This window comes from Papio anubis, chromosome 2 (assembly GCF_008728515.1).
Source record: "Papio anubis isolate 15944 chromosome 2, Panubis1.0, whole genome shotgun sequence".
Lineage (NCBI taxonomy): Eukaryota > Metazoa > Chordata > Mammalia > Primates > Cercopithecidae > Papio > Papio anubis.
In genome coordinates, this window is record NC_044977.1 from 144,526,249 (window position 1) to 144,540,207 (window position 13,959).

At 47.9% G+C, this 13,959-nt stretch overlaps 1 protein-coding gene across 1 annotated transcript; it reads right to left on the reverse strand.

Moving 5' to 3' along the window:
* Positions 1–8,358: 8,358 nt before the first annotated feature.
* ZIC1 (Zic family member 1) lies at positions 8,359–13,939 on the reverse strand. Its single transcript, XM_003894981.5, has 3 exons — positions 11,897–13,939; positions 10,232–10,395; positions 8,359–9,558 (listed from the first exon to the last, which is right to left on the reverse strand). Exons 1-3 carry the CDS (start codon positions 12,876–12,878, stop codon positions 9,361–9,363), a joined length of 1,344 nt encoding a protein of 447 aa, XP_003895030.1. The 5' UTR covers positions 12,879–13,939; the 3' UTR covers positions 8,359–9,360.
* Positions 13,940–13,959: the final 20 nt, after the last annotated feature.

Below are 13,959 nucleotides of genomic sequence, written 5' to 3' on the forward strand. Positions count from 1 at the left end.
ATAAGTCAAACCAAATTAAATCGAGACGCATCTACTTTCAAAAGGCTTTAAAAACCTGTGACTATCCCCTTTCCATGTGCCCCACTGCCTGGTGGATATAAATTGTCACACTCTAGTATCTCCAGCGAGTAAAAGAGAAACACACACAGACATGAATCTCAAAAAAAGTATTGCCATAACTGTGACACTGTCTTCACAGTCTTGACTGGTGTTAGGATTTCTCAGAACAGAATTCATTAAAAAGAGGTGATTAACCTTATTTATAAGCATTGCCTCAAAGTGGCGACTTAAAGGACTTTAGGAATTATTCAAAAAATGTTTCTGTTTTGTTGTTTTGCTTTGTTTTGCATGTTTGTTGTCGTTTTTATTTGGGGGGTTTTGTTTTGTTTTTAAGGAGCTAGGAATGTGTCTTTTACCCGGTGTCCTTCGCTGCCCTTTTCAGGGAGCAATCGGGCTGCCTGACACTTGATTAAGCCTCAGGACTTAGAAAGATCATTTCCTCGAACACTAATTTGAGCGAAATCTGGATTGAGAGTGTAGGTTTACACGCCCAGCTCGAATGTCTAATGTATCAAATCCTCGTTAACGAACGGCCCGCTCCGTGGCCGTGTCAGCCAAAGGTCAGCCCCTTGCAACAGGGCACTGTGGTTCAAAAGCAGTCTTCCAGCGCCCTACCTCCCCCTCCCACCCCAAAATCCATCTTTCACATTTCAATAATAAAGCGTACGGAGCTCCAACTAGAAATGCCAAGGCTGTTTTTCTTTATTTACTTCTTTCTTCACATTAGTGGCATGTAAACGACATGACCTAAAGCAACTATTGAAAAATTAAGTTTATTTTTTCCAGTGGGAAGGGAGTGCAGTCACTGGACAAGGTAATTGTTGAAGCATCCTCAAGAGGCACATATATTTGAAAAGCTGTGACTCTTAGAAACCTTAACTTAAAATAGTAATAGTAACAATTTCACAGCATTCAAATGGAAACCGCCCAGTAAACTTTGTTGGAGACCTTAGTGGTTAGAAACTGCTTAGGGAAAGGGACAATTCTCTTCCCCCGCTCCCCCTTTCCTCTTTTAGAGACCAGCAGAAAGCTCATTCTTAAAAGATGGCTTTGGTGTCCACAGGACCAAGAGGATCCAGAAGAGTGGGCCTGCACTCTTTTCGCTCCCGCCTCACTGAGGGGCCCCGAGACAATCCTGACTACCCTGGAGTGTACCGCGTGTAAACGTATACACCCCAGCGGCAGAGGCCGAATTGGCGCGGCAGTTCCAAATCAGCCCACCTCATCGGCGCGCGCCTCAGGCCACGCGCGCGCACGCTGTCGCGGGCCGCGTCCGCTAGTGAGGTGGTGGGGCGGGGTAGGGGAGGAACGCGACTTACCAGGTCTGGGATCTAGATTTCGGGCAAAGTTGGTAGCTGAGAGGCCAGGAGACAGATTCAGTCCTACCGGAGACGGGCAATTTGGGGAGGGCTACGGCGCGAGTGGAGGGAAAGGAAAGCACCAGTGCGGTTTGGGGGGGTCCCCCTTCCCTTGGTCCATGCCCACGCTCCCGCCGCCGCCTCCACATACTAAGCTCGGCCTGGCGGGGAGAGGACCCAGAGCCCGCCTCGCCGCCATCGAGCCAGAGCCTCCGGGGCTCCCGGGCTCTGGCGCCGACCCCAGGGACGCCTGGGGGCGGGGGAGGGACGGCGCCACTCTTCAGCCCGGGAGAGGGTAACCGTGGTGCCGGCACGGACGCTAGCTGCCAAGCTGAGCAGCCGGACAAGTCCGCTGCGCCCGGCCGCTGGCTTGCAGACCCCGACCCGCTCCCGCCCCCGCCCCTCCCTTCCCTCAAGCCCCTCGCCAAATGAAAAGGGTTCTTTGGGCCTTGGCCTTTTGGGAAAGACGCGGGAACCCACGCTGGGTTTGAGTTTTCCGTTCAGAGCGAGGCCCACACAGGTCATCGTTAGCTTGGAGTCCGCAGAGTCTAAATAGCCCACTCTTCACAATACTCAAACACAAAAGGACCCAAATCACGAATGGGTTTCTGCTGAGGTGGTCCCTGTGGCGGGGGGTTGGAGAAACAAGGGTTTCTGCGCCCCTGACTAAACGCTGGGAGCCCTGGCTTCCAGAACCCTAGGACAGAAGAACTCGAACCCTCATGCCCCGGCCACTTTCCTCCTAGTCATGAGTAGTGAGGGGTGAGTGGCTTCTGCCAGGCCTCTGTGGGCCTAGCACTCGGTGGCAGTGGGTGAGGGTCGTTGAGTCCGGCAAAGAGACCTGGAACAGACGCTCTTCAGCCATCCTTGCGTTATTGAGCTCGGAGACTCGGGAGTTTGGGTAGGAAGAAAGGCACTGTCCTGGCAGGAACATTTCCAAAGCCTCCCTCCCTGCGTCCTCAGGTTCCACGCTGAAGGCTTGGGGAGTTGTGGTTGTCAGGTGAAATGATACTGTGGTCCCCGTATTCCAGAACTGGCACAGATGGAGCTGGCCCTGGGATAAACTGCAGTGCGAGCCGGGCACTGACCTAGGCATCTCCTGTTCCCAGTAAGGGGAAATGAAATGATAGACTCCACAAAGTGGGTCTATCTCTTCAGTTGAAAGTAAAAATCTAGAGTAGGATTGGAATCTGTCGGCAACCACTACTGTTGTTATGGGACCCAGGATGCTGACTAAAACACCCAAAGGCTGTAGATGTTCGTCGGTCAGAGTTTGGAGTGACCCAGGGACCCTCCGTTGCCCCTCCTCTTTGTTTACAAGCGTTGGCCACTCCACCTAGACAGATTATACGTTCACTCTGGAAATGTCAGCACATTGGCCACAAAATACCATGCAGATCCCCAAGGACGTCACTAGAGAGGAAAGCAATAGTCCAGCGACTGAATTCAGGTGTCTCTCACCAAACCCTACACTTTCTGGTCTCTAGGCCAGGGCAGATCCTCCACCAGTCCCGACGTTTGCACTACTTAAGCACGTTTGGATTTAACAGCACCATTTCAACTCCAAGACAGGTAAGCTGACTAGTATTATTTGCAAAGGGTCAAGTGGAAACCATAGAACAGTCGTTCAAGCAAATGGCTTCTAGTATCCCAAAGGGGGCGGTGGGAGGCTGGGGAAATGCCAGAGAGCAAGAGGAACTAGGAAAAAAGAGTGGGAGAGAGAGGCGGAGAGACAAAGACAAGCCGACACCCAGACTTGGATCTGGGCAAAGGATGAGGGTAGGGCCTGGGAAACCTCCCCCATGCCGCTGCCCGGTCACCTCGGGCCTGAGCTCTGACTAGGGGCAGGCTAAGTCCTCTCCGAGGGGCTAGGGATATGAGAACAGCCGGGGCTACAGCTCCGGCTTGGGAGAGGATTAGAGAAGAAGGCCTCCTTGATAGGCCCGGTGTGAACCGGAAGCCCAGCCACCCGAAGCACTGCGGTGTGGCCGGCTGGGGCTCCAGCAGGCCACAGCCCCCGGCCCTCAGCGAAGGAGAGGCCCTGACAGGCCCGCTCAAGTCGCCATTCCAATGGCAGCAGCCCCAGGTTGCTCTAGCCTCTGCTGTCGGCTCGGCATTGTGAACTCACTTAAACCAGCGCGGTTTGAAAACAAACACGTGCAGCTACCCTGCCGCACTATTTTGGGAGCCTAGCCAGAGACTTTCACAGGCCGGAGCCTCTGCGTGGTTCTCTCTCCAGCCCGCGAGGGCGGGGGAGTCTCATGCATATTCATCAGCACGTGGAACCGCGGGCCGCAGGCCGCGCATGCGCACATCTCGCCCTGCCCGGCCAGAGCCTGCCGCGACGATTTGGAAAGCGCCCCGCCGGGCTGCGGGTGGTTGGAGGGTCCCTCAAATGCTGACGACCCAGCTTTCCGTGGAGGTATTGTGGGGAAGTCTCGCTGTTGCACCCCCTACACCTACCCCCGAAGACTGTTTCCATGCTTTCAATAAATCCACCAATGCAAAAATTTCCCTTTTCGCACTTCATCTCACCCCTGTCCTTTCTCCACAACTTTCAGTTTTCTTAGTCAGAGGCTAGATTTTCCCGGATGAACGGAACATGTTTAGAAAGGAATCGCGATGCGAGTTTCTCTCGCCGTTTACGTTCCCGCTTTCTGTAACTTAATGGACATTGATACACAAAAGAAAGATGTAAAATAACAAGTTTTTAAAGTTTGCTAAGGTCGGACGGCTTGGGTTTGCTTGCTATTGTTGTTTTTAAAGATTGATTCCAATATGTTTATACCCATGTTCAATAGTTGATTCTTGTGTGTACTGTAGGTGAAAATGTCACTGTGTAACTTTCACAACACGTGAATTTTCCTGCATATGCTTACAGAGATGTCTCACAACCATCAGAGGCAACCAAAGTATTGTGAACAGTTGACACACTGTCAGTCTGTGGCATCTTCACTGCCAAATGATATTTCCACTCTAGATAGCTAAGTCCGGTTTTTAAAAAACTCACCTTTAGTATATAACATCAATTGGAAACTTCATACTGTTTTAGTTCTTCACTCTAAAATGGATATCAACTTTAGGAACTGATGACAGATCCCAGCTTCCACAGTAAAAATAGCCTCTGGTTTGGCCTGATGTGTTTCCTCTTGCTAAGGAAGAGACTCTGGAGCAAACCAGCCTTGCATAGATTTAAGGAGAACATTATTCATAATTTGCACCTATTACACCATTATATTTGCAATAAACTGAGGAAAAGGATTGACTGTGACATAAGAAGTTAACATTTTTTGTATTTCTTGGCCCAAAATAGTGGTTATCATTTTTTTAAAAATTGCTCTATGCTTACCCATAATAACCCTACTTTCTATATTTAACTAGTTTAAATGGTACATATTACAGAGGATGGACAGGGTGGTTAAAAAGCTGAAAGAGAGACTCTTATGGGTAACTTGTACCTTTAGCGGCTTGACGGCACAGACAAGATCAATCCTTCCATTGCCACACTATTTTCAATAATTCTAAAACAGTTGATATCAACTGTGACTATCTTTATGAAAACACTTTCCCCCCTCAAATATGAACACATAATTCTAAGAACTAACTACATTTGATGCTACAAGGAAGACAGAACTCTGTACTGAGAGAGGAGGAGATAAATTTGTAATCAGTATTTTAAGTTGGAAAAAGAAAAGAAATGGAAGTTAGGAATGTGTAAGAGCTGATGTCTTTATATCTAGTCCACAGCCAAGGGCACAAGTGCCTTTATTTTGAGCGTGCCAGACCACATAGAGTAACTCCTCATAACATCTTAAACTAAATCCTCTCTTTAAGGTCTAGGGCCTTCTCCAACTCACTTCCTGAACAGCAGTATGCTCAGGTAACAACTCCAACAGCACTGACTCACAAGGGGTCCCAGACACTGATTTAATGTTGGCCTCAAAAAGAAAACTTCTGGAAGGTTTTGGGGCTAGGTGAGGTACTTGAGGGTATAATTCTCTGGCCAGCCCTTTAAAAGTTCTGAGAAAACTTCACAATAAAAGCATCTAAATGCCAGGCCCATCAGCAAAGAAGGTTAGTGCTACTTTCATTGTCAGAAAAAAAAAAAAAAAAAAAAAGATAAGCAGATGGGGCAATTGAAAGGTTACATCTTTCTTTTGGAGGTGGTTTGCTTTTTAAAGGTTAACTTGAATGCTTGACTTTAAAAAATCAAAATCATCAGCTGCAAACGCTTAAAGCAGTTGGGGGTAGCTTTTGAAGAAGAAAACAAAGGATCTGAAATGTTTGAAAATTACTTAGCCCCCACATAAATGGTGCTTGTATATTTATATGCTTGCTCTATAAATGCACATACACACATACCACAACTCATTTCTCTTCATTTCTAAAATATGATTGCTTGTACTCAGGCATTTTCTGTTGACACAACATAACTTTTTAATAACTTGTTAGCTGTTCTAATCATTTGATAGTATTCAGAATACAATGCAATTACAAAACGAACCAGGAAAGCATTCTGCCTAAGTCAGAATCTAGAAACAGGAAACAGGCCATTTGCAGCATCTTCAGCTCCTGCTAAACAGAGTCTAAGAATATATTTTGCTATTCACATTTGTGTATTTCAAAACCTAATAGTCCATGAAAAAAAGTATGAAGAATACATCTCAAGAAGCAAATCTTAAAGGTGCCAGCAAAATAATAGACTACATTTAAGTTCGAAGCATTATTTTAGGCCACCTACATCATTAATGACTTTTTCTTTGTGATAGGTGTTGGAAAAGAGAATGCACAGGAGGGTTGCCTTAAATGTTGGCTTCTGTTACATGTATTTGCTGTGAGTGAGATTATTCACAAATGCTAACACACTACTCTTCAAATGTTTTCTTAAAAATTATTTGGCCTTCAAAGTCTAAATAGATATTTGAAATATGAAGTCATTTTGAGGTACACACTTACCCCTAAAATGTATCGTTAAAATATCCTACTTAAATCATATGTCATAGTTTGATATTTAATTATTACACTATGATATTAAAGCAAAAGGGGCATCAGATACATAATAAAAATTAGACACTTATAATTCCAAATTTGAGGTAAACTACATTTAGGAATAGGAATGTTCAAAGAAAAGACGAACTCATCATTTACTATTTTCTTTTAAAAACCAGCGAAATTACAAAAGTACCATTATTACCATGTTTGCCATTATCACACTCATATCAGGTTATCAGACAACCTGATCTCAATGAAAGTGGAAAGGATTATTAATTGCAGTGTTATCTTTTCTAGAGAGAAGAGATTTCTTTATTCCTCTTTCTGTTTTTAACTATTATACTTAATGTCTGGAGTCACTTCAAATGCAACTCTGTTAATCAATTTCAAACTTCCAAACCAACTGGGGCTAGCTTTTGCTTCACAAATTTTTGGAGCTAGCAGCAGTTCCTGCTTAGGTATTCAACTTCCATAAATCTCACTAAACTTTGCAAGGTGGCGCTCTTTTCATGAAAAAGCCAATATTATTGTTATAATCAGAATAACATTTTTAAAAAGTTAAACACCACCCTCCCCAGTGTTTGATGTGCAGCAAAGTCCTTACTCAGCAAATAAGACTTTGTTGACTAACAGTGACAAATATAAATAGTAAGAGATGAAAAGACAAGTCAACAAAGGATTCTTAAAGAGAATTGAACATTTTTATCTTGTAATTGGCCAATGGTTTAATCTGAAAAATTAATTTCACTTTAAAATAGATGTATCCTAAGGGGTTATTTATACTTTGTGGGGTTTTTCCTCTTGTTTTCTTTCTCAGAGTCAAATATGGTCTATGGCTTCCTGAACACATATAGTATATTAAAGAATCAGGTCCACGGCCCTCCTTGCCCAGTGAGGTCAGTTTCTGCCGCCTGCTCTGCACCTCCACACCCTAGCAGCTACAGCCAAGGGCCTGATTTGTGATCTCCGGCTACGTTGTCTGCCTAATGGGGCGATCATGCAAGCTACAACCAGAGACAAAGAAGCCTGCGTTCCTACCAGCGCAGCTAACTTCATGGAAGCAGCATAGCTTGCAAATCTATCAAACTAAACTGCAAGAAAGACAATCTGATTTAGAGAAAAGGCGTTCTGCCACAGTCATTAAGCACAAGTAATTTAGATTTTTTATATTGTCTCCTCATTTACAAATTTACTGTATCAACGCCAACCAATGGAACGAATTTCTTAAGTAAATGAGAAATAAATAAAAGAGATAGAAAGATAATCAAATTACTTAAAATAATCCTCTTCCCTAGATGTATTTTTGAGAGAACTAATAACACTGGCAAAATCATAGGAACAATAACATATCATAGGAAGTAATTAATTTAAATTAGCATCATGTTTGAAGAATATAAGTGAAACGCTTTATGGACATTTACTTTTGTACAAAGAAGGAAGGCCTGGAAAAGCATGCATCGACATCCTGAAAATTAGTTATGGTCATAAACGGTTTAATTGAAGACAGCAATTTAAAATATGATATTGTAAATCTGCAACTCGGTTTCAGCCAGGGGAATTTAATCTACGGGGCAGCGGAACCCTCGGCTGCAAGTTCATTTGCAATGTTGCAGAGCGAGCCCCTGAGCTTCTGACAATTCGTCTACATTAATATTGATGTCGCCTGTGCAATCTATTTCTGTTATTTTTATGGTTGTTATTCTACATCTGCAAAGGTCATTTAAATTATACCGCGACCGAAAATTTGTTTCATAAATTTTGATATAAATACTAATTACACTCTCTCGCAGAGCCAGCAGGGTAGCATTCATTTATCACGTTTATACGACCTGCAATGACAGAAAGGGAAGGCAAGGGAGACTGCAGAGCTTTTCCGGAGACCCTTTAAGACTGGCAGAAGAGGCAGCAGGTTGCTGGTGAGTGAAGAAGAAATTCCTACCACAATCACTGAGATTTAAGAATCTTTAATAAGGTACGAAAGGTTACCAAACAGTTCTGGAAACTAAAGTGTACATACGAGTTCTTCTAACCATAAATATTGAAGAGCTGTAACATGGATAAACCGGCCCTTTACATGCGGATAAATATGGAAACTAGGAATTATATACATTATGTGGTTGTATCTTTTGCCAAAAGTAACGGACAGTTATAGTTTATATCTTTTTTAATATCACTTTACATAAACAAATGGAACAGTTTGACACGCAGATCCAGGCTCGTACTATACGAATTCTTGACAGGACGTGAAACAACATTTTACTGCACTAAAGTACTTAGACTTTTGGACGAAATGTTTGCACTTTATACAAAAAAAGCACATTAATACCAATAATATTCGGTTAGGTCGACGTGGAGACTGTAATCGTACAAAGTAATTCACATTTTGGTACACATTTACTAGAACATTCTTGCCATTCAGTACAAACAGTTGGCTTTCGGCCGCCCACCCCTCCCCCTCCCCCCACCCGCCCGGCCCCTCCCCCCTCCCCCAATGCAAAGACCACAACGCCACAATCCCACCCACCCGCTCCAACTGCGATATAACTATTTACAGAATTCAACAGTACAGTTTTAAGCTAATAATTCTGTATTTACAAGAAAACAAAGAAAAAAAAGCCGAAGCCCCAGAGAGCCCGTACGGATCCGACAAGAAACTGGCCCTCGGGGTTGGCGGCATTTGGTCAGGTGGCCTCCTCCCCCTAGACCCCCTACCGCACCTTGGGTACCAAGCCTTCGCCAAAAAAGGAAAAATAATGAAAGCGAAAGGAATTTTTTAAAGGTTGATACTTCCTCTGTTACTCGTCCTGGGTCTATTGGCAGATTTTTTAAAAAGGATTGCGGGGTCTGTGTGGGGGGTTGTTTTGATTCGCAGGGTTCTTTCAGTAATGTTGTGTATACGTGTGTGATCAGTCTCTTAAATAGGGTTTTGTTTGGTGTTTTGTTTCTGATTTTAAACGTACCATTCGTTAAAATTGGAAGAGAGCGCGCTGTGGCCGGCTGTGTGGTGGACTGCGGAGGAGGAGGGAGATAAGGAGCTGGTGGTCGGGTTGTCTGTGGAGGGAGACACGATGGTGGGAGGCGTGGAGGATTCGTAGCCGGAGCTGGCGGCCGGCGAAGGCTGCGAGCCCTGCGAGGAGGATTCGTGGACCTGCAGGAATAAAGTCGCGTTTTTACGGACATAAAGAGCCAGTGTGGCGGCCGCCTAGAGTGGCGACTGCCGCGAGTGCCCTTCCTCCTGGACCTCTTGGAGCCCCCTGAACACAGGCGAGGCCCGATCAGCGGGACCTTGGGCTTGGTGCCCTTTCACAGGCCTGCAGACACCGTGCTCCCGGGAAAGTCAGCGTCCCCAAGACTCACAAAAGAAAAATAGGTCTCGGAAGGGGGAGCGTGGATTTGAGGCTAGAGACTGCACTTTCTTTCCCTGAACTTTGTTTGCCCGTGTTTAGGTGAGCCGGAGCTCAGGCCTGGGCACAGGAGTCCAACTCTTGAGTCTCACCGGCCAGCAGCAAGGGCCGCAGTTTCGGCAGCGTCAACCCCCAGCAAAAGCCCTAGCTCCGGGCCAAATTCAGTGGCGGCCTTTGCTCATACTCGCCTCTTTTAACTTTTATTATGAAACCAAGAATTTAAAACGGTCTTGGGCACTCCCATCCCCTTTTCCAGGTCCCGCCCTACCCTCTCTGCCTAGCTCCACTGAGTGGAACCTTTGCCTTCCCGCTTCCTCTGGCTCCCGCCACTGCCTGGCTGCCACTCGCCGCTCGACCCCAAGCCGAGAGCCAAGAGAGCTCCTGCCTCAAAGGGGACGACGAGAGCGCGGCGATTACCTTCATGTGTTTGCGCAGCGAACTGGGATGCGTGTAGGACTTGTCGCACATCTTGCAAAGATAGGGCTTGTCGCTCGTGTGCACGTGCATGTGCTTCTTGCGGTCGCTGCTGTTAGCGAAGCGCCGGTCACAGCCCTCAAACTCGCACTTGAAGGGCTTCTCCCCTGGTGCGAAAGTAGAATGAGAGGGGTCTAATTAGAAAAAAATCCCGCGGCCGTTTTTCAAAAACTAAACAAATGTAAAAAAAATTTAAAAAAAAAAAAAAAAAAGCCAGCAGCCCAGGATTAGCGCTTTTTGCAAGTTTAAAAACCCGGAACGTCAATAAATTCTTACATCTGCAGTTGAATTATAAATATTTTAACTCTATTTTAATCCCTAATACAATTAGATCTACATTTTATTTTTAGGTTTAAAAAAAAAAATAGGAGGAGGAGGAGTCAGTTTTTAGCATCAGGTCTGGAAACTCGTTATATACACGATTTCGAATTGCTTCCACCTGGCTCCCGATTTCTAGTTTTCACGTTTGCGGCTTATTCTCCTGCCCTATTGCTTTTCTCTCCTCCCCCTGCCCCCTCCCTGACGCTGCGCATCCCCTCGTCGCCTCCTCCAACCCACCCCGCTCCCTACATACACTCGCATTTTATAGCGTAATCTGGGCGGTAGAGAACTCAACGCCGCAAATTCTTCCCTGATTCGGGCGTTAAACCCGAAGTCCCAAGCACGGTTCTCAGACCTCACCCGGGAAAATCAGAATAGGAAAGCAGACCCAATTCCTGGCCTCCTGGGGGCAGGGGGCCCAGAATGTTTTGCCTGATGCCAGGCTACAACCCTGAGCTCGCGGGAACTTTTTTTTTTTTTTTAAACTGTTCCGGACCTGTGTCTTAATTATTTTTAAAGGCCAAAACGGGGAATCCGGTGTTTTGAAAACCACCCTCACGGAGTCTAACAGACAAAAAGGTCTTCCTTGCCTTCCTCGGACTTTCTCCACCCCTCAAGCCCACTCTTAAAACTAGTCACTACTAAAACTGAACTCTTCAAATGTGCATAAATCTCCAAAAGTCTCCGTAACCCCAAATTATTTCTTTTTCCCACTCTGTCTCAATTCTTTCTGTCTCTATTTTGTTTCTTTCTACGCCCTTAATCCGGCCTCCTCAATTTCCTCAGCTCATTCCTTTGGCAAAGTCCTCAGTGAAGTGCACGGAGAGAGATGTTGGCAGCAAGCAAGCGTTTAGATTTGTCTGCAGCCTGAGCAGCTGGCGCCTCCGCGGCTGCCCGGAGCCAGCCACTTTCCCCGGCTTCGAAAGCACCAAGGTCTCCGCCAAACCAGGTTTGGCTTCCTGTTCTCCGACCTTTTATGTTTCTCATTTAAAAAATCTGTATCCCCAGATCCTTCTCGTCCGCCCTCTGTGTGGTTTTATATATATATATATATATATATAGCTATATATATATATATATATATGTATGTATGTATGTATGTATGTTTTTTTTTCCGTAATTTCAGGCCCCAAACTAAAAATCAGCGCACAATTTCCCTGCCTGCCTGCCGGAACCTGACGCCTGGGATCCCACCGAGGCTGCGTTTGTGCGACCTGGCCGCTGACTTTCGGTTTGGGTCCCAGGCCCAAGTGGGAATGGGTAGGGGTCCTGCAGCTGTTTCCGTACCTGTGTGCGTCCTTTTGTGGATCTTTAAGTTCTCGGAGCGCGCGAAGACCTTGCCACAGCCAGGGAAGGGGCAGGGAAAGGGCTTCTCCCCCGTGTGCACGCGGATGTGGTTAACCAGTTTGTATTTGGCTTTGAAGGGCTTGCCCTCGCGCGGACACTCCTCCCAGAAGCAGATGTGATTACTCTGCTCCGGGCCACCTACGTGCTCCACGGTGACGTGCGTGACTAGCTCGTGCATGGTGCTAAAAGTTTTGTTGCACGACTTTTTGGGGTTGGCCAGCTGCTCGGGCTCGATCCACTTGCAGATGAGCTCTTGCTTGATGGGTTGGCGCATGTAGCGGAAGAAGGCGCCGGCGCCGTGATGCGCGGCCATGTTCACGTTCATGGGCCCGTAGCCGTGCAGCTGCGGCGCAGCATAGTGCTCGGAACGCGGGCTGGTCACCTGGCCGTACTGCTCCGGTCGCGGGTACATGTCCCCCGAGAAGCCGAGCCTCATCTGCCCGTTGACCACGTTAGGCGACGCGTGGCCGGCAGCCTGCTCGTGAAGCCCGGGGAAGAGGAGGTGGCCCGCGGCGTCCGTGTGGCCGTGTGGGCCCCCGAAGCCCCCGGCCGATGCAGCAAAGAGGCTGTGCTGTGCGCTGGCTGCAGCCGCCGCGTCGCCAAAACCCCGGTTGCGGAACAGAAAGTCCCGCGTGGAGTTGAAGGCTGCGCTGGAATAGGAGCCGACGTGGCCCGGGTGATGGTGATGGCCCAGGGCCGCAGCAGCCGCGTAGCCTGGCGCCTGCGACGTGAAGGCTGTCTGGCCGGCCGAAGCCAGCTCGTGCGAACTAGGGTTGAGCTTGAAAGCGCCCATGCCGTCGGCGAACGGGTTGATGCCCAGGCCCACGTCTCGTTCGGCCACGTCGCCCGCGGAGTGGTGACGGGACGCGCCAAAGGTGGTCACGCCGATCGCTGGGTACTGGGGGCCGGCGTCCAGGAGCATCGTGGCTGCTCGGGGCGAGCCCCGGCCTCCCCCGCCCCCCCCACCCTCGCCAGCCGAGGAGGGAAAATCGGGAGGAGGAGGAGGAGGAACAAGAGGAGGAGGAAGAAGAGGAAGAAGAGGAGGAGGGAGGGGGAGTCGACCCACCTCGCGAAGTCCTAGCCTGCAGGCAACGGCGCGGCGCGCCCGGGCGTTGGCCCGGCCAAACGCAAAGTAGCCGGACGGCTGCGGGCCGCGAGTAAGACAGGCTCCAGCGCCTGCCAGGCAGACTCTGCCGGCCCGGCTCGCACTTTCTCGCCGCTTAGTCTCTGCCGGGAGGGCCGCGCGTCAAGGCTGCCCGGGGAAAGGCATGGAGCATCTCAGCCCCCCAAAAAAACTTCCTCCTGGATTTGTAGCATAGAGGAATGTGAGCGCCAGAGCCGCGACAGCTTCGCTCTCTCTCCGCCTCGCGCCGCGCGCCCCTCCTCACTTCTCCACTAGCCCCTCGCTCTTTCTTTTCTCTCTCTCTCCTTTCTCTCACGCTCGCCTCCTCGCTCCTTCACTCTCCTTTTTTCCCTCTCTGCTTTTTGCAAAAAAAAAAAAAAAAAAAAAAAAAAGTGGGTGGGGGGAGAAGAAAGAAAGAAAAAGCCAAAGAAAAGGCGCAAATCATGCACAATATTGTCTTTTGCGGTTTATCTTCCTGGGGAGAAACTTTCACCTCCTCAGCCGGGCGGTGAGCGCGAGACTGATAGCAGCAATCATTCCTGCAGATAAATGAATTGAAAGGACGACACCGTCCCCCCCTTGATGAATGGGAGCAGGGGGAGGTGTCACGTGCTGCCGACGCTGGCGCCCATTGGTGCGTTTGCACTCCCCCCGCCCGCAGCTGCCGCGCCAACGGAGGGCGCGCCGAGGCGCCGCGCGCAGCTCATTGGCCCGCCCGCCTCATCAATCCCAGGTATTGTAAAGCGCTTGACATCCCCTTTTGACAAACCAGGGCTGCCAGGAGTAGCAACTTTTTTTTTAGCCAAATTTTTTCCCTCTTCTCACGGAAATTTTTTTTTTTTTTTTTTTTTTTTTTTTTTTTTTTTTTTTTTTTTTTTCA

Coding starts and splice junctions, on each gene's coding strand:
- ZIC1 (XM_003894981.5), bottom strand. CDS start 12,878: ATGCTCCTGGACGCCGGCCCCCAGTACCCAGCGATCGGCGTGACCACC. Junction 10,396..11,896: donor CCACAAAAGGACGCACACAG/GTACGGAAACAG, acceptor CTTTCGCACCAG/GGGAGAAGCCCTTCAAGTGC. Junction 9,559..10,231: donor CGCTGCGCAAACACATGAAG/GTAATCGCCGCG, acceptor TTATTCCTGCAG/GTCCACGAATCCTCCTCGCA.